The following is a 21,466-nucleotide window of genomic DNA, read 5'->3' on the forward strand; positions in this document are numbered from 1 at the left end:
ATTTTAACACTCGTCAGAAGAGAAATACAAATAAGACATAACTCTTGTTCTACCATATATAAAATATGCTGTCAACTTGTTTTCCCTGTTGCATTAAAAAAAGTATTATTTATAATCAATAAATATGTTTATTCTAAAGAAATACAGTAGTAAAATAGGAATTGTTAGCATTTTTAAAGAAGTATTCTACCAATAAATTAGAACATTGTTGTCAAAGAAACATTAAAGAAATTTTAAGACTTCCATACTAGCATTGTGCTTATCGCTGCCAAGTTTTACGAATTCTTTCTTTGTTTCCAATGTTCAGTTTTACTGGTAGACCTGATAAAAAAAGTTCTGTAAACAAAGGTTATGATGTATAAACATAATCTCACAGAGTCCATCACACAAAGATATTTTATGTCCCGAGTGGCTATTGAGTTGTCCAAAGTTTTACATCAGGTTAACATAGTTGAGTTTGTATGGATATCTAAATTTCCAAAACAACCTGCTAGAGATGCATCTAGTTTTCAATAGTAAAATCTTAACATAAAATATACTAGCCTTTGTAGGAAAGTCGTCGACATGATACAAACAGTAACTGTTTAAATATTGTGGACCAGATATATTTAAGACATCAACATATTCCCATATATTTTCTTTTGGTATTTCTCTTAGATTAGTTCAGCTGTCTCGTTCTCTATAAATAACTATAAATATCTACATTGTTTATTATCTTTATAAACATTCGTTAGATGTGATTATCGTTGGCCAATTAATATTTAAATATTATTTTAACAAGTAGCTTGTGCAGTTACCTTAAAGTATTTTTCTCATATTTACAATATGTACTCAATTTACACAGACTCGATCTAAAACAGTCTTTGTGAAACATAGTCGAATTAAATCCAAAAATATACAAATAAACAGTGATTGTATCGCGTTACATCAAAACATATCCTTAAAAGATTCCATCAGCGATCATGTATTCTCGAAATTTACCCTCAAATATTTGGCAGTACTTTGATATGTCAAAGTTACAGCAAAATGTTTTATCCAGTTATGAACATTAACCTTTTTTTTAGGATTGCGTATCCAATAACAAAACCTTTATATTAAGATGATTGAATTGATAAAAATTATGTAACAAAATTTTTCTACATTACGAGGTCTGTCCGGAAAGTTCGTATAAAAGTGTTCTGGAATGCGAGAAAGAGGAGTGGGGAGGCCAGGTAAGCGCAGGACCCCTTCCTTATGTCCCTAACAATGCTTCAGTTCTGGTCTGACCGCCGTCCGGTGCGAACTGGCTTGTCACGCCATCTGTGAAGTTACCTCTTAACGAAACCCCGTCGGCATGGAGCCCGCTTCCGTTGAAGAGCAGCGCGTCGTAATCAAGTTTCTCTCGAAACTCGGCAAGAATGGCCGTGAAATTTTTGCCGATCTCAGAACAGTTTATGAGGATGATGCTGTGAAGGAACCAACCGTCCACAAGTGGCTAAAAAGATTCAGAGAGGGCCGAGACAATGTTGATTGTTTTTTTCGATGTTCGGGAGATTGTCCATCAAGAATTCGTCCCTCCAGGCCAGACAGTTGATGGAAAATTCTACGTCGATGTGCTCAGACGCCTCAAAGCTCGTGTGGCACGAGTTCGTCCAGAATTGGCGCGAGAGGGGCGTTGGATTCTTCACCACGACAATGCCCCTGCCCACACCTCTCTTGTTGTCCGTGAGTTTTTGAGTAAAAATTCCATTACGGTGACCGAACACCCCCCCTATTCGCCGGATTTGGCCCCGTGTGACTTCTTCTTGTTCCCAAAAACCAAATTGGTACTTCGGGGGCGGCATTTGGGGGACATAAATGAGATAAAAAAAGCTACGACGGGGCAGCTGAGAAACCTACAACCAGAGGACTTTCAAGGAGCCTTCTCACAGTGGAAACGGCGTTGGCACAAGTGCATTATGTCACAGGGGGAGTACTTTGAAGGGGATAAAATTGATTTACCTGAATAATTGTAAAATAAAATTTTTAAAAAACTTTTATACGTACTTTCCGGACAAACCTCGTATAATAAAAAATCAGGGTAAATATACCTCATGTACCACATACATAACTAATTGTATATTTTTCCTTCCACTAGTAATTTTAAAAATATCATGGAATTTCCTCAACCATAATTTTTAATATTCCGTCACTACTTATATTTTACCAATCAATCAAACAATATTAATTTCCCAAAACGTTTAAAAAAGCGCACTGCAGGACCTCACGCTACATGAAGCAACCACTTCAAATGTTTGCAGGTAATCAGTGAATGCAGTCAGCTGAGGACTGTTCCTTGTGGCATATAATGTCCATAGGAAAAAAGAACTTCGTTTAGCGATGAACGATTAAAGATTAAAATGATAAGAACGGTCATATTTAAACATAATCTTATATTTGTATCCAACTACAAATTTGGATAAAATATTATAAAGGATTCCTGAGGATATTGTATGACAATATTCTTACTGTCATGGATCTTGTGAGCTAAAGGTATTTTACATATTGGTTTAATACACAATAACTTTATACATCCGTTTAAAACATCGAGACGCAGCAAATGAAGTGTCTGAGAATTTATATCTTCAGTTGTTGTAAGGTTATAAAAATACAAAGTGAAAGGACAGGAGAAAAAAAGCTGATTCAAATGAATGGTCTGAATCAGATGGCAGATTATTTTCCCACCGGAAATGCACCACAGACTTATAATTCTTAATTTAAATGCCGCGCAATGTATTTGAAATTTTACGACGAACTATACTCTACGCATCGCGGGATATCTACACGTTTCTTCGACGGTAGTATTCGTGCGCTCGTAGCATTGACCTTACACAGCTGGTTCCGCGCGTCGCAGTATGCTTTTAATACAGATATTACATTGTTTTAATATTACACTTTTTTGGTACTTCATAATAATTCTCTACAAAATATTATTATTTCTTTATATTATGACCTAATATTATAGATTACATAATTTTAAATGAAAAAAGGCAGGATTTTTTTTAATTTTATCGGACAGAATATTCACTTATTTTAAGTTCAGAATAATGGTCTGAATTTACTGTTTTAGTTTTTGTCAACCTGTCCCTTACACCCTGTATATACCGAATTACGACATTTCAAAAACTTTGTTGAGCGTCTACCTTTTTTGTTTTAAAACTAACGTCAATAAAGAATTACAATCATTTCCAAGGAAAAAGAATTACAAATATTTCAGTCTAACGCGCCTTCTATACACGATCGCGTCCAAATTAATAGTTACATATACATATAAAAATCTTTAAACAAAATATAAAATAAAATAATGACGATAAGATTGTAAAAAAAAAATATTACTCACGAAGTAGGAGCAATATTGAAATCAAATTAACCGTTACACACTAAACTCTATCGACAGCCGATAATTGGGTACTTTACCCTACTTTACAAAAACCGAACGACCTAACCATACTTTGCTATTACAATTTATTTCATTTTATACAACCTGCTCGGAATCATCCCGCGTGCTAGACATCGCATCAGCAGTGGTTGTTGTAGCACTCCTATACAACTTCAAATTAGATTCTGTATAGTCGAGGATCTTCCTACTGGAATGTCTTATGTATAGCATTTGTTTGTGATATATCTTTAATGCACCCTTGATAGTTATGTATGTGAGTCCACCGAGTATGGTCCTGTGCAAGTTGTTTTGTATAGAACGGAAAAATATTTTCCCTATAATTGTAGAAATGGTGGGTAGGAGAAGCGCTGAACAGAATATCCTCGTGGGCGACAGGTGTGAGTTACTGTTCTGATTCTGATTGTTGGTCGGACCGGTCACTACGGCGCCTCTGTCGCCTTCGACACTGAAATGAAAAAGTTCATATTTAAGCACATAATTTTTACTTCATTTATGTTTAAGTAAAAGGACACACCACATTACACTAATGCAAGAGAAACAAAACTCGAAGTAAAACCATATCCCAAAGCTCCCGACTACTATAGTAATAAATATAAAAAAATACAGATCCTCGCTAGTATAATCCCTGTTTTTTTTTTTTTAATTGGGTAGGAACGGAATGATAATGCTGCGCCGCTGCCCGCCTGTGCTATCGGCATACGCTGGTGGGGCACCAGTGAGATGAGTGATAGATGAGGATGAAAGCAGGTTAGCTGGCCCATTGAGACGAATTTAACAAAAAAAATAACAACAATGGTACCGCGTAAAGGTTACCTGACAGAGTATATTGCTAGCAATAAGGCTTATAGACAGACCCTCAATATTAAAAAAAAAAGTTCCCCTGTATGATCCCTATTAGAACAGTCAAAAATATTTGTCGATTATTGACATTGTGTTGTGTTGAATGTAACCCTCGAGAATGTTTATGGTAATAGTAGCTAATATCCTCTTTCTATGAAGAATCCATGCCCGGTAGTGGGATGCTAACGACTTTTTATGGTAGAGAGTTAAATAGGACCAGAAGGAATAAACAAACTCACTTTCCAAACGGCAAAATATAGGCGAGGGCTGGTATCTTCGCACAGTACTTCCTTAGGAATAGGAGTACCGAATCCTCCCAATTGTACATCTTGGCGCTGATCAACGTCACCGGTATAGTGGGTAGCAAGACGAGCAGCACCAGGGGGTCGGCAGACTCCATCATCTCGAGACCCTCTCTGTGGCCAACCACCTGGAATAAACAAAATTACTTTCTAAAATAGATACCTAAATATATACTCGACGAAATGTGGTACTAGTCGATAAATGCCTCGAATTACCCCATTACATTAAGATACAGTCATGAAAAAACGGCGTTTTTTTTTATTAATTATAACAACTATATTAATTATGATTATTATTAAATCTGCAAAATATTTTTTTATACTACTTAGAATGGCAGGTTGTCTGTAAGAGATTGCTTTTAGCGATAAGGCCGCCTTTTGTATAACACATTCTGTATAAATACTCCTTGTATACATCTCTACTGTGCGCAATAAAGAGTTTATTATTATTATTAATGGCAAACAAGCTGACGGCTCACCTGATGGAAAGTGATAACCGTCGCCTATAGACATGAGCAGTACCATGGACATAACAGAATATACTGTTTCGCCCATGATACCCCCCCATGCGTTGCCATTCCTGAGGACTCAGGTGTTATTCCTCTGTACCCTGTAAATTCACGCAAAAGAATTGTCGATATTTCAACTTTAAATCGGCATTATAAAAATACAAATTATTCCAGAGGCTGAATCATTATAATTCCGTTGCGGTTTTCCTATATTAAAATCGAATTATGGTTCGCAAATCATAGTCCTATTTTTCAACTAATATTTTTAAAAGTAAAGACCTTTTTCATTCTTAACTTCTAACGCTATCTTTGGAGTGACACAACCTGCCTATGATTTTCCATAAAGATGTTTATCACTCAAACACGCTTCAAAGGCTGAACAGATTTAAATGAAATTTGAAACACAGATAGACCAATACTATCGTACAAGACACGTTTTTATTCATGCAAGCAAAACCACAAATTACAACTAGTGTCTTATAAATTGTACCTAGTGTCCGTCACGGACAGTGAAAGTGAGGTTAGTGAGTTACCTGACGAGCCTATTACGTAAATTAAATAAAAGTGATTGTGCAATATACAGATACTTTTTGGCGAACAAATGTAAATATAAGTAGACAGCGAACTTTGAAATAGTGGTTTTTGTTTAAAAAAATTCAACGTTTTAGATTTTACTGCTTAATAGCCGGAAAAATAGATGCTCTCAATTTGAATTAACACATTTTTCAACATTACATTTTGTCTTTAACGATGTCGAATACCTATTATGGGATTTAAAAAAGAACGAAATAATAATTTTAATTAATTAAACTTAAATTTAAGCATTTTTGAATAGTTATTTTATATGATTGTACCGCCCATTCGGAATGCAATTTCAGCTAAGAAGAACGAGCGAGAAACTCAGCTATTATTTTTTATTTTTCAAAAACTGTAAATAGTATTAGAATTCATTTATAACTTCAATCAATTATTGTATATTCTATGATATCCAAGATGTTATTCACATTTGAAAACCACGATTACCATAAAGTCGCCCATCGGTTTACCTGGCATTTCAAGTCATATAAAACAAATATTTATACTTCCAAATCTTTTGTCTGGTTTTTTTTATGTAAAGTCTACTTTTATAAAAACAAAGAAGTCAACAATCAGGTGATAAGATGTTATCAAGTTTTTGAGGTAGTAAGAATTGTTATTTTTGTGGTTGTTTATTTGATTTCACACTTATTTGAGATAAAATTGCAAGCCATAAAAATATACCGTATTTGATAAATAAACAAAGAACAAATAAAACAATGTACATAAAATTATTGGTATCTATTATATATACAAAAGATAAATTTAAATCAGGTGCTATTATGTCTGTACAAGTACTGGTGTAACACAGAAAATTGGATTGATTAGAGACAGACGATTGTTATTGACCCCAAAAACTCTTATTTCACGATAATATGTTTGTTACAATTATAGACAAACAAATAAATGAATTGTACAAAATGTCGAGGGCATCGTTAATGGATATAAGATTTATGGTTAGATTTCTTTTTTTAACTACTACTGCTATTACTAGTTTTTGCCCGCGTCATTATCCAAGTGACCGGGATATTATTATATTGATTGATCCGGATAAAAACTAATCATGTCCTTATCCGTCCCAACGTGTATATCCTAACAAGTTTCATGACGAAAAGCTAAATCTAACGACTTAATAAAGCGATAAGATGTAACAAACAAAATTACTTTTAATCGTACATCTATACTTAATACTCTTTATTACTAATATTATCAAGAAGAAAGAAATACAAATACAAATACAAAGACTTTATTGTGGATCATAGGTTAAATTAAGGTATTACATTAAAAGTAAGTTAGTTAGTAAAGGAGTTAAATAGTATCTCCATGTCCTGCTATATAAGCGTACAATATATGGAACAGTTAACAGTATACAAAACATAACATTTAAAATTATACAGTGAAACAAAATACATTTATATGAGACATTATTTTGTACAAATGATGACTATTTATCTTTATCATTGATATATTCGTCCAGGCTATAATAACATTTATTTATTAACATATCATGAAGGTTCTTTTTAAAAACATTTACCTCAGTCAATCCTCGTATATATTTTGGTAAGTTATTATAAATTATTACAGCTTTACAAAATATGCTGTCCTTCATCAATTTTGTTTTAGATGGTACTACACATAATTGGTCAATATGCCGAGCTCTAGTGCGAAATTTAAATCTATCAATATTTGTTTTTACAAAATTAGCACACTCATAAATATACAAACAAGGCACTGTTAATAATTTTAATTGTTTAAAATGTGGCATGCATGTGTCCCGCCTTCGCAAATTACAAATGGCCCGTATGCAACGTTTTTGATATTTCAAAACGATATCTTTATCAGTAGAGTTTCCCCAAAACAGTATGCCATACCTCAATAAGGAACCTACATGTGCATGATATGACGATAAAACTGTTTCCATATTAACAATTTTACGTAGTTTATACAAAGCATATGCATATTGACTTAATTTTTTACATGTATGCTCAATATGAGTTTTCCAATTAAATTTATTGTCAATGTATAAGAACTGATTGTTTATTTATTTGTATGTAACGGATATAATAAAAAAGTACTCAATCAATTTTAAAAATTCTTTTACCTATAGAAAACTACATAATCAACGAGTAACACTTGTCAATATATTATTTTCGAAAATTCCATCTACTCGTGCGAAGCCGGGACAAATCGCTAGTATTTTATAGCAATAGTCAAATTACTGAAATCGCAAACAAAAACAGACATCCTAATGGAAAATTATTTTCGTCACCTGTAAAAATGAACAGCCCAATGGACTCTACAGATAGTTTAGCGTACATTCAAGTGTTATATCTACTTCAGACGCCACTAGTCGCAACTTTCTTGCCCTTCGAAGAGAACATATCAACACGCTTTGCTTCATAATAAGTATAGTCAAGGTCAAGCAAAATCCTTAGAAGAATGCCGTGATAAAATATCCTGGTAACTTTTTTTCGGTTTAAATAGTTAAAATAGTGCTAATGTTAATTTATAGCGCAAATAATGAATCAAAAAAAGGAAATTCTATAATTTGCGACAATCATAATGTAATTAATAACGTTCATGCAGTAATATTGTCGAGAAATTTAAATAGGAATAAAAACTTTTATTAAATATATTTTAAAAGTAACGGGCTGAATTCTCACTAACTACCTACCTACTTACATAACAAAAACGAATTTAGCTTATTACATATTTAATACTGATATTATTTAAAAACCAACAGTAAATAGTTTCACGGAATCTTGATGATTTTTCTACAAAAATCCTAGATTCCGCGAAACCCACACTAGGATCTCTGATGTAACCAATCAAAATGAAATTTGATATAATAATAATAAATGAATAAATACATTGTGCAATACACGTAGTATTTGGGATCGAGAAGTACATAGGCTACTTTTTATCCAGGGCAATAAACATATTAGAATCACGCAGATAAAGTCGCAGTTAAAAGCTAATGGAGAATATTTTATGGGAAAGAGTCCCGTTCTTAGCAATGATGCGTTACTAGGTCATTATGACAAAATGCTCCAAATTGACACCGAATAACTATCGTATACTGTAACCGTGTAACTGACTTGTATCTAGCACAGTGGTCAATTGTAATATTTGTCCACTTAAAACATATGTTTAACAGTAATTGTGGACTACCGTTCGTGACTAGTCAAATATTCGCAAACATCCGAGAGCCGTGTTTGCCGTTATCTTTCATTACAGTGTTTTGATAACACGAAAATGACGTGCTAATTACTTGTCAAATAGGTAAATCTACAAACACCGTTCTCAAAGTGTAATCCACGGACGTCTGTAGGCCTGCAAAGTTTGTATGCAAAAAAACCGCCCAAAGAACATATTTTATTTATTAAAATAAGTACATTTTACAGGAATTTTCTATGACAGAATTCAGTAAGTAGTATATTAGTGTTTTCCGTTTGGTCACTAAAACTATTTTATTAATTTACAATAAACCAATATAATATTGTAAATATTTACTTTTCTTTAAGGAGTAAGCATAAAATTCTTATTTTAGGTCTCGAGAAATTCGGCTTGTACTAAAACAGTTTGAGAATCTCTGTACTACAAATACTTATTGAGTTATAATTTAAATCTAGACCGAGACTGGTCCTGAACTACGCACTCCTGACTGACTGACCTATTAAAATCATAGCTACAATCAGTATATTATATACAGCCTTAATCGGTGAGGTCTAAAATTTCAATTTTGAGTATAATTTCCTTTTATGATGTGGTGGTAAACTGTTACAGAAATGAGAGAAACAAGTATATTACGAATTTAATAATTATTCATACAAAATACTATTCACTAACTTACTTTTGGTACCTTCAAATATTAATCAGGAAGAGGGGGAGGGGGGTCGAATAACTTGTTACATAACTTTGTTTTTTTTTTTATATTCTTATTTTCGATGTCAGTATACATGTGTTTCACTTGTAGATAAAAATGGTCACACAGAATGTGGATGGTGTACAGAAAACTTAAACTTAGAAAAATTCTTTTTTACAAAAGACATTTTAATGCTACCAGATACGAATCTGCGTGTCACAAAAATATGTAATCGATATAAAAACAAAGCAAAACTCACCTGCATGACAGTGACCGCGCCGTACGTAATCGCAATCCAATATATAGAACCGAGCAGCACCCCGCCCGCTATGAAGGGGCATATCTTGTGGGTGATCTCCTCCATAGCATCGAGGAGTGCCACGAACGCACCCATCGACGGGAACACCACTATGTACTCAGCTTTACACTGGGGACACAGGACTTTCCGTGTTATGTTGCCGCGCTGTTTCTCGTCCACCCACCGTTGAAGACAGCTCTGGTGCACCTGGAACAAATAGATTTGTGAGTTAGTGACGTCATAGATTAAAAACTTTACCTTTTTCTATGATAATATAACTTAATACTATCAAACACCAATCTAATGGTATAAAAATGAAACTTAAACATTTACAGACAGTTTTTGTTTTTATCCGTTAAGATTACTGCAAATTCTCAAAATTATATAATTATAGATAGGTAAATGTCTGTGAACTTATAATGTCGAGGAACCTAGTGGAAAATGAAGTCAGATAGGCCACTATCTGACAAATACGCTCAACTAGGAGGACCGCGTGGTCACTTCACTAGTATCTTTTTAATGGAGTACGCTGCCAGTGTAACTAAATATTTTTTCCCTAAGTCTTAACTCGGAAAACGTTAAAAAATTTGTTTGATGTGCCATCTTATATGGCACCTCTAGCCGTCAAGTTTTTCTTAATAGAAAATAAAAAATGAAATGGTAACCCCGCCTGCATTATCAGTATAGGCTGGTGCCCCACCAGTGATAATTGATAAGCGAGGACGGAGCAGGTCAGTTGGCTCATTATGACGAATTCATCAAAAAATAACACGATAGTTTCCAGAGGAAACCTCGTGAAGGTCGACTCGATAGAGACTACTGCTAGGAATGAGATTTAGCCTCCCTATTACTAACATTTCCTTCAAACAAGATTTGATTTCCCATAAATTTCACAGGAGTGAAAAAAGAAACTGGCAGGCGCGAGCAAAGCCACGAGCTAGTATGATAATAATATTAAAATTTCATAGTTCAAAATAACAGAAATATTCTCAAGGTCACAAAACAATGATTTTGTTCACCTGAAATGAAATAGGAAGAACAAGTACCAAACTACATATCTATACAAAACATCTAGATGGTCGGTCAAATTAGTCGCGGTACCAAAAAGTTCAATGCGATTTTAACATTTCTATACCACTTTGACAATATAATGTGCCTACATAGGATTGCATCATAATCGAGTGTTAAAATATTTTCTTACTAGCGGCCCGTCCCGGCTTTTTTTACATTTTAAAAAGTGGCCATTAAGGCTGCACACGCTACAGAAGCTTAAAAATAAAGTAACTTCTCCCGTTTTCCCAACATTTCTCTTCACTGCTCTGCTCCTATTGATCGTAGCGTGATACTATAACCTGCCCAGGAGTATGAAGAATAATTGTACCAAGTTTCGTTAAAATCCGTCGAGTAGTTTTTGTTTCTATAACGAACATACAGACAGACAGAAATTTTACTGATTGCATTTTTGGCATCAGTATCGATCACTAATCACCCCCTGATAGTTATTTTGGAAATATATTTCATGTACAGAATTGACCTCTCTACAGATTTATTATAAGTATAGATTTTACGCGAAAGTATTAGCCGAGAATATGTATAATGAAACAAATAGAAATTCGCTTTGTGCATACAAAAAAAATTTACGAAAACTCAACGAGATAAAAAAAGAAAATGTCGTAATGTCGAAAATGTGTAGTTTATATTGTTCGCCAACAATAATTAATTATATATATAATTATTAATTATATATATATATATATATATATATATATATATATATATATATATATATATATATATATATATATATATATATATATATATATATATAATATATATAATAATTATATAATCATTAGACAATAATTTATTAATCTCTTTCCGATAAAATTCTTACTAATGTTGTAAATGTGAAAGCGAATTCATTTCTTTGCTTCTTCATTTATTTGTATTACTCAACGCCTTTGCGACTCAACCAACTGTCATGAAATTTATATATTTTTTTAATTTAATATTTTTATCTAAATGCGAGTACATGCATTACAAAAAATTAAAGTGTGTACAATGAAAGAATTAAACCAATTGTGTTATATTTCCTCGTAGGTATAGATAAAGCACTAAGTAATCCTAGGAAGAAAGAGCAGTTCCCGACTTGAAAAATCTAAACTTAAGTACTCATTAGAAATAGTTTTTTAATAAACGATAATGGAAATGATAACCCCGCCTGCGCTAACGGTATACATTGGCGGGGCATCAGTGAGAAATTAACCAGGGGAAACCGCGTGGAAGTCAACTTGATAGGGTATATTACTAGGAAAAGGATTGTGTTAAGTCCCTTTGCTTTTACAATTACAACCAATCTCTCCCCCCCCCCCCCCCCCTCAAAAATAGTTGACAATTGGTCACTTTCTTTCCTCAATAAACAATGTGCATTGCATACTATAATAATCTATATAATATAAAAAGTTAGTTCTAGCGAAAACGGATAGGATAAAAGAAAGCTATTTCAGTGGTGTTCAAAATTGAAAATCATAATCATATATATTTACGAAAGCTAAGTTTACTTTATTGCTTCTCATTGAACTCTAGACTAGCATAAACGAAGATAAGTATTTATAAACAAATGTATTTGATCAATATCGATTTGCGTGAAATTACGCAACTAAATGGAAAATTAAAATTGAATAATTCATCGCCAATTGAAACCGAAATTGCTCTTGATGATAAAATTTATGTAATTGTTGTTTAAAAATTGAAAAAAAAATCCCTGCACTTAAAATTATTGTACTGAAATAACATTTTGTCGTATTAAATCCCAACAGATTTTACATTCGCTAGCAGTCATCATCATCATATCAGCTTTTAAGTATCCACTGCTGAACATAAGCCTTCCCCATAAGGGGCAATTTTACTAGTAGCTGCTACGTTAGGCAGGCAGGTTGACAACCGCAGTTGGGCTTTAGCAATCTCTCAACTATTAAGTTCCCTTAGTCCCCTGTCACGACACCCACGGGAAAGTAAGGGATGGCCTATTCTATGCCGGGACCACACGGCGCTATAAGCTAGCTGTAATTCAGAGGAATTGCATCAAAATATAAGGCGGTCGACTCTTCATGTTACTGTCACGTGTATATTTTATAAGAAACGAGAATTAACGCGGTCATTAAGGTAATCTATGATAAATTTATCTAAATAATCGCGTCAAATCCCGTCTCTTATAAACCATATTTTTCAAATTTATCTTTGAAACTCTCTATAGGTCTAATATAATTAATTGATGCTAAACAATGCCTATAGACAAGAGCATTATTAGCGGCGTCCGTGCACCCTATGTAATTAACATAATCATAAATATGTATATAATGCATACTTCACATATATGTTACATTGTTTATAGACTCGCAGGATATATTCGCAAAAGATCTTATCAAATAACACGAGTGACGTTTAATTGTGGAGTGTGAATATAATTGTTGAGATAATCTGCTTAGAGATGTAAATATAAATTAGAATTGTTGAAAACAAAGATTGCCGTGTGGTCCCAGTATAGAATGGGCCATCCCTTCGTTTCTCATGGGTGTCGTAAGAGGCGACTAAAAAAACATAATGGTCGAGGGATGGGCAGCAGCGTCTCTAAGTAAGCTTAAAACATCCGTCTCTCTTAAAACATCACCAAAGGCTAGCTACGATTACCAATCTGTCTGCCAAGCATGGCAACTGCTGCCAAAACCCCCATTATGGGGGAGGCTTATGTCCAACAATGAACAGATAATGGCTGATATGATGATGATGAAAATAGAAAATAGTAAAAGAGATAAGACACCATCAATAAAGCTAAGGCACGTTTAGAGTATCCTAAACGTCACTAATATCAAGAAACCTCTGGAACCATAAAGCTTACGAACAAAATTACACAGAGATTCAACTAATTATTTAATTTATTTCACATAGACGAAACCATGGAGTCCCTTCTAAATATTACAATATACCAACCTGTATAACTTATATAATTTCTGAACTCACCACTGGAGATCCTTATATAACAGTGATATTTTAAATTAATATCGATAAGTAATTGTACATCCTTATCTATTAATTTTCAGATAATATTTCGAATCAACAAGTAGTTAGTATTACTATTTGCCCAGTGTTCTATAATTTAATATATATTTAATTAATGCTCTGAGCGTATTGACAAAATTTATATAGAGCTTTTATGAATAAATATGCAATTTTAAACATTCAATCACTGAGCAATTAATAACTTGCGTTCAATTTTATTTGATGTAATTTGACACTAAAGTGCTACAATATACTCACAACAGTATTATTTTTTTATAAATAAGACTGATAAGACAAAATAACATTTTTTTTACTTTTTGGGAGACTTCCAAAAGTTAAAGGTTCTCAATGCAATGCACTGTTTTTGTGACGATATTGTTACACGATTACGTCTCTATTTTAAATCAATTTTAATGGCTCTTTTTATAATTTATTGTTGGTTTTATGTTAATTTTATGAGAAAAAAACACTGCTTGTAAGTCATTATTTCGCATTCTAAATTTAAATATTTTTCACGTAATATATCTACGAATTATCTAGTCGTTTATCAGTATACGTATGTTCGCGAATCAAATCATTTCTTCGCGAAACAAAAAGATACTTGTCCATTAACGATAACGCTAATAGAATATTGCTTTATCTGTAAAACCTTAAGAATAAATTTTGTCACTAAATTGTTTCGTTACTTTAAAACGGTTGTCAAACGTGCCTGTAATGTGATTGGTAATTTACATTCGAATTCCATGCAATAAAATAACAAGACATGACAAATTAACAAAGCAACTGAAAACCTGACTATAAGCTTTTGACAGTTGCCAACAGAAAACATTTTTAAAATTTTATCATAGATGTGAATTACATTAAGATATTTTACTCGAATATAAATACATACAACATATCTGTATGGAGTAGGCAGAAACAATAAAATACCCAAATCTCCGATTCAAATACTATTGCTTTCTCAACATTAATCAATCTATTCATACATGCTCGCCAGTTATGAATACTTTTAATTTGGCCCTTCTTCCGCACATTACTTGTTTGGACATATGTCCATCTAGAGTGGCCCCTACCGACATCTCCATTCTTGCTCTATCTCTTTCGAAATTATTCCTCCCTGCTTTTGTTTAACTATTTATGGATAGTTCAACAATTTATTACAAAGTATCGCAAACTACTTTTTCAAGTTAACTGGAAGAAAATTCTAGTAAAAGATATATCCACCTCTTGAAGTGTACTTGTGAAACTATGTATTTAATTTATATATTATAATAAAATGTTACAAACATTCAATTATTATTGATGATTAAGTTTTGGTAAATGAAATAAATGATAAGGACTTATCAGACAGTTTTATCTTGATAATGAATCATTTTAACATAAATAAGTTATAAGTTATTGGCCCTGTAGTTCCAGTATAGAATGGACCACCCTTTCTTTTTCCATACTTATCATAAGAGACAACAGACAGAAAATTTAATAGTTGAGGGATAGGTATCTGTTTTATAACATCACGAAAGCCTAACTGCGGTGGCCAACCTGCCTGCTAAGTGTGACAACTACTGGCAAAACCCCCCAAAAAGGACACCTATGTGTCAGCAGTGGATGGTTAGCTGCTGATATGATAATGATGATAAATTTACAGGTATATTAATGATGATAACATAAATAGATTCATTTATATAATGATGACCCCCCCCCCCAGAATCCCTGGCGACAACCCCTGATCGCACAAAAAGTTGATGAATGCAAGTGGGGCACTTATTGTGGCAAAGAATTATAACAATGATAACATTGATTATCATTTAATCCTTACTAATATAATATTATCTTTAATGATATTACAAATTTGAAAATGAGTTTTACACATTCATATATCCCAAACATTTCAATGATGTCCCAAGTAAAAGCTAATATATAAATAAATTTATGTATTTTTTGTTTTCTGTGTGTTTATCTTTAGTGTTAATTTTGTGTTCATAATCAAGCTTGCTAAAGTGTGGCAATGTCAAAATTACATTTAATATTTAAATTAAGATGACAAAAATATTTGTGAATTAATCAAAAAAATTTTAGTAGTACATTTATATACATCAGATTAACTATCTGTATCCTTTCTTTGTAAATCTAATTGTAAAGTAAGTAAATAATAAATATCTAAATATAAAATATCAAACCCTGCCAGCACATTCAGGGTAACAGTGAGAGATGACAATATAAACTAGTCAGTTTACCCATCATAATGAATTTACCAAGACATAATTACAATTGTTTTCAGAAGGAACCATGTGGAGTCCGATCTAATATGGTAGTCTACTAGGACTGTTAGATTTCATTACAAACAAACTGTTTAACCCATTCCATGGATACCCAGGAGCAGAACTATGTGCAAAAACATGTTTGAGTTAATATTGTGACTTTTTAAGGGTCCAAATCCCTACCTGAAAATAATCTTAAATACGCCAATGCATGGAAATAACATGTTAGTAATTTAAGGACAAAACAGATACATACATAAAGTTAAAAAAGTCAAGGCTGCATATAAATTTGTAATCAATAATTACACTACGAAATGACACATAAAGTTACAAAAAGAACACAAAATTCAGCTCATATCCACTAAGAAATCAGTCCTAAATCCTAATCCTAAATCAGACATGGTAACTTACCCATTTTGTTGTGCCAATGCATTTGCACGGTTGCACCCATGCTGCTAGCCTGTCATCAGCTTCGGTAGCAAAGCACACCCAACACGACTTCACATTGTCGTCATCTGCCGGCTGTAGAGCCTGAGAACTCCCCATACTAGATTCTTGTAGTCCAGATGCTTTCTCACTTGACATGACAAACTGCGTCGCGATAAGATTAAAAAACAGTCACACAAATAAACACACAAACAAAACGATAAATAGTAAATATCCGGACATATATTTTCGATAGAACTCGTAATTTACAGACACGTTTTGTTTCTCCTACACCATGAAATTCAATTACAACTCAAAAATCCAATACAAAATATTAATTGAACACAAAACACCACATCACACAGGTGCTAAATGTACAGAGACAAATTGTTTGTGTCACCCTAAAGTGTCACCACAACCACACCACAGAGAGAGCAACAGGATTGCCAGATGCTAATTTTTATTTTGCCAAAAAACTTTACTCCAAATTGATTCGATTTTCATGACTTTTACCCAATTACAAACTTGTATCATTTTTCACTTTGTTTTGCCATGTACCACAAAGTGAGTAGCAAAAAAATCTTCCTTTCATTTATACTTTTAGCTTATCCTGCCTTCTTTCTCTCTTGCCCTATCCTCTAATGGTGGTAATAATCTTTATGGTTTGCTAATTTCATCTATATATTTTATTGTATTTACATATCTCTATACATTTTACAAATACTAAAATTCTTGTATATAATTACCCACATTTCTCCAAGACCATTTTACTTTTCTCCGAGGATTTTATTTCTACAAAATTTCCCTAATAGTGAATGTTTTACCTCCAGAAGTAAAAAATACCAAATCTGGCAACACTGCAAAAGAAGTAAGTTGAAATTTTGAACATGTATTACTTTGATTATTTTTATATTATAGTTACAAATAGATACATAACTATAGATACGGTAACTTACGAAGCATTGTAAAGACTTAAATTCAAAGTTTATCCTTATGGTGTACATTTAATGAAGTCGAGTACAAAAGGACTGTATCCAGAACCATAAAATATATATAAAAAAAGTAATTATTACGGTACATAAGAGTCGACAGTATCTTTATATCAAAGAAATTTAAAAATGAATGTGTGTTATTATCTCAAAACAAAAACAATATAATAAATGAATATTCGTAGTGTTGCATGACTATCTATATTCAAATGCATATAAATAGTTATATGAAATAGAGTGTCTTGAAAGACACTGAGGTAGTGTCTTTCAAGACACTTTATATTTCATTTCAATCCGTAGTTTAATTCACCAGTTGTAGTTCACCAGAGGGAGACTTTGTACAAAAGTCGATTGCTTGGGCACCTCTGTCCCATTCGTGTTTCAACCGTGAAGCAGTTGTGTTTGCATGACTGTGTTTCGGTTTGAAGGGTGGGATATGGCGTGAATTTACAGGGTACAGAGGAATAACACCTGAGTCCTCAGGAATGGCAACGCATGGGGGGTATCATGGGTGAAACAGTATAGTCTGCTATGTCCATGATACTGCTCATGTCTATAGGCGACGGTTACCACTTTCCATCAGGTGGGCCGTCAGCTTGTTTGTCATTCTAAGTTGAATAAAAAAAAAAAAAAAAAAAAATAATATATTTAAATTTAATAAAAAAAATCTTCAATAAAAAATATGTTTGATACCGGAGAAAGACTTTGTATAAAAGTAGTCTTCACTCACAAACACCAATGGAATGGGGCAGAAATACCCAATACTATTACAATTTCCTAATAAAATGTCTCCTTTTAAAATAAAAAATAATTTTAGTCACATTTTAGTTATACAATGTAACTGTAATAATATTATAAGTACAAATAGGGTTATAACGAAATAGTAACCCTACCCGAGCTATCGGTATATACCGACGGGGCACCAGTGAAGGATGATAGATGAAGATGAAGCAGGTCGGTTAGCCCATCGCGACGAATTCAACAAGAATTGTTCACAATGGTTTCCAGAGGGAACCACGTCGATGTCGACCTGATAGGGCATATTGTTAGCAATGGAGCTGTCAAACTCCATTGCTAACAATCTCTTTCCCCCCAGTACAAATAGGGTTGTTTCTCTTATATGCGTGTATGTTTGTATATATTCTAAAAATTTAATACATGTTTCTCTTTCAGATGCTGTTTAACTCGGCACAAACCTTTTAACTATTGCTTAATACACCAAAGTGAATTTGCATTATTCACTCGTCAAAAAATTTTGATTTAAAATTAAAGTAGAGAAAATAAAGTAATTAAACATGCTTGTATTTGTTGTACTTTTACAATAAAAAATGAAAATTTTATATTTCGATCTAGCGTTTTTATAACAACAGTCGATATCAATATTTCGATGGAGGCATATAAAGATAGTGGTAACACTATGGTTGTTCCTTTTTTTTATAATTTTCTTTGTGTTGTTACTACAAAAAACTAATATGGATTTCTTGTACAGGTTTCGTGCATATAATAAAACCACTGTCAACTCTTATATCGCAGATATGGACGACTTACTCTATCTGTGGTAAATTTTACCTATATCTACTTACGTATATACTTAATATACTTACATACTTAAAATGAATTTTTATTAATTAAAATTTCTAAGTTTTGTTTATAAATTATCTAAGTAAATTATTGAATTAGAAACCGAATAATTAAAGCATATTTGGTCTATTATAAAATAGACTTACGTACACTGACTACTGTTTCACACGACGACGTTCAGGTAGGTTAAAATGTTTATATTAGGTTTACTGTTTAAAACTAATTGTGACTAAAAATTATATCATAAGTTGTTTTTTATTATAACGTAAGTAGTTGTTCACTTTCTAATTCACTTAATTTATTTACTGACCCTTGGGCCTAATTATATTGTAATTATATGAAGGTTCTTAGTTATACATACTTTTTGCTTTATATAATCGTATGATGCTTATAACTATAGTTCTAATGTACTAATCATTTAATACGAACGAACCCATCTCAATATTATTTTCTAAGTTCTTTTAAATTGAAGTAGGTACTTACCACAAGCTTTGTTCCAATTCTCAGTATATTAAATATGGTATCTATTATTGGTTCCAAGGCAGCTTTTTATTTTTCGAGGGATACATTTTAGTAATAAAATACTAGTGGGATATTGGACTAGTAGTCCAATATCCCACTAGGGCATAATAATATATAATCTAAAATGTACATCAGTGCATAATAATTATGTGTAAATAGAAATAATTGACTCAGTAAGAAAGTTAATAGTTCTTTCTTGAAAGTACAATATGAATAATCCCTTCTATTGAAGAACAATCATTAAAATTGAAGATATGCCTAAACAAAAAATATATAATCCATATAAAATTATTATCCCTTTTTTAAGTTGAAATTAATAATTTATTAATATTTTTTTTTTGTTTTACATTTATTATTTTTTTAAAGAAAAATTTAAAATTATACATAAAATTAAATTGTAATTAATTTGTTATTTAATAATTTATTTAAAATGAATACATTTTTTATGCTTTAGGTTACATTACTGTAACTTTCGAAGGGTACTTTTGTATGTTTATCCATTACAAGAAAACATACAAAAAAAAAAAAATTTTTTTTTTTATACCACCGAGGTGGCAAACAAGCATACAGCCCACCTGATGGTAAATGGTTACCGTAGCCTATGAACACCTGCAATACCAAAGGTATTACGCATGCGTTGCTGTTCCTAAGGAAACCTCTTTACCTCCCTTTTGAAAAATGTCAGCAGGCAGCTCGTAGCCTGAGTGTTCGTGGGAGGCAACATCTCTGAAACCACGCTGTATGCGACCATTGAGGCTGTAGGATATATATAGATAGTAAATCTTTGCTCTTTATAGTATTAGTATATATTTAACTTCTTTTCATATCCCACACATTGCACAAAATGTTGATATGTGTGTTATCGCATATTATTGACACATACATTTATGTTTACAAAATTATTATACTTAGATAAAACAAATTAAGTAAAAATTATTTTTATTAATAATAATTAATCTTAAAATTACTTTATAATATTTACTGTGTAAACTTAGTGTTTTTTGCTGTATTTGTTGTATTTTTGTCTGAAATTGTTTATGATTATAAAATAACACTGTGTTATTTGTTTTATAATGATAAGCAATTATAGCAAATTAATTGCTGATAGATAATAATGAAATATTCTAATTTGGATTTTTCTGATAGGAAAGTACAAATTATAGAAACATATAGGGTATACATTCATCTCATTTCTATCTTTTCTTATTATTAAAGTTATATTTATTATAATTGTCAATTCAAGTTTATCAAATAAAAGAATGTGTTTGAAAAATAGGTATGTAATGATTTAATTAAAGTTTAACTTCTTTAGGTAAAAACTGAAACATTGATTCTAAAATTCAGGCTGTGTGATGTTATTAGCTTATAGGACTCTGATGTTTGCTCTGACTTGGTGACTGAGTTCATTATTATAAAAAGAAAATTTTGAGTGGCGACAGTGCACCTAAAAAATATTAATTATCCATAGAGATTATTCAGAACTTAATTCTAATTATCAAAATATGGGGTAGACCTATATTTAATATTGGATAAGGACAAGAACAAGATAATAATTAAAAAGTTTTTAGAGAGAATTATAAAATTAAATTCCAAAATTTCATTCATTTACGAACTACAATGCCTTTGACGTACAGACATACTTTTAAAAACACTTATTTGAGGTGCATTACTTTCGATCCACTTTTAGTAATATTACCTCAACGTAGCCGATCTGCTATAAGTCACGTATCCCTTCCTATCTGCTATTTACCAATGAATAAAACTTTTTGCATAATGACCAACGAATATAGCCAACACTGGATAACCTTGAGTAGGACACGAGG

General features: G+C 32.2%; 2 protein-coding genes across 2 annotated transcripts in view; one reads left to right on the plus strand and one right to left on the minus strand.

Moving 5' to 3' along the window:
• Positions 1 to 2,391: 2,391 nt before the first annotated feature.
• On the minus strand, positions 2,392 to 16,967 carry LOC113514248 (E3 ubiquitin-protein ligase MARCHF5). Its single transcript, XM_026898275.3, has 4 exons — positions 16,537 to 16,967; positions 9,770 to 10,015; positions 4,498 to 4,688; positions 2,392 to 3,863 (listed from the first exon to the last, which is right to left on the minus strand). Exons 1-4 carry the CDS (start codon positions 16,708 to 16,710, stop codon positions 3,494 to 3,496), a joined length of 981 nt encoding a protein of 326 aa, XP_026754076.1. The 5' UTR covers positions 16,711 to 16,967; the 3' UTR covers positions 2,392 to 3,493.
• Positions 16,968 to 19,129: 2,162 nt separating this feature from the next.
• LOC113514278 (sodium-dependent organic anion transporter-like) overlaps positions 19,130 to 21,466 on the plus strand; it is a 33,161-nt gene continuing 30,824 nt past the window's right edge. The window contains exon 1 of the mRNA XM_052896915.1: positions 19,130 to 19,302. The gene's annotated coding sequence lies outside the window, so the exon portion shown is untranslated. The remainder of the gene's footprint in view (positions 19,303 to 21,466) is intronic.

Source organism: Galleria mellonella, unplaced genomic scaffold, assembly GCF_026898425.1.
Source record: "Galleria mellonella isolate WM207_F2 unplaced genomic scaffold, CSIRO_AGI_GalMel_v1 utg35, whole genome shotgun sequence".
In the NCBI taxonomy this organism is placed as follows: domain Eukaryota; kingdom Metazoa; phylum Arthropoda; class Insecta; order Lepidoptera; family Pyralidae; genus Galleria; species Galleria mellonella.

Coding starts and splice junctions, on each gene's coding strand:
- LOC113514248 (XM_026898275.3), bottom strand. CDS start 16,710: ATGTCAAGTGAGAAAGCATCTGGACTACAAGAATCTAGTATGGGGAGT. Junction 10,016..16,536: donor GCATTGGCACAACAAAATGG/GTAAGTTACCAT, acceptor TATTTGTTCCAG/GTGCACCAGAGCTGTCTTCA. Junction 3,864..4,497: donor TATATTTTGCCGTTTGGAAA/GTGAGTTTGTTT, acceptor TTTTCATTTCAG/TGTCGAAGGCGACAGAGGCG.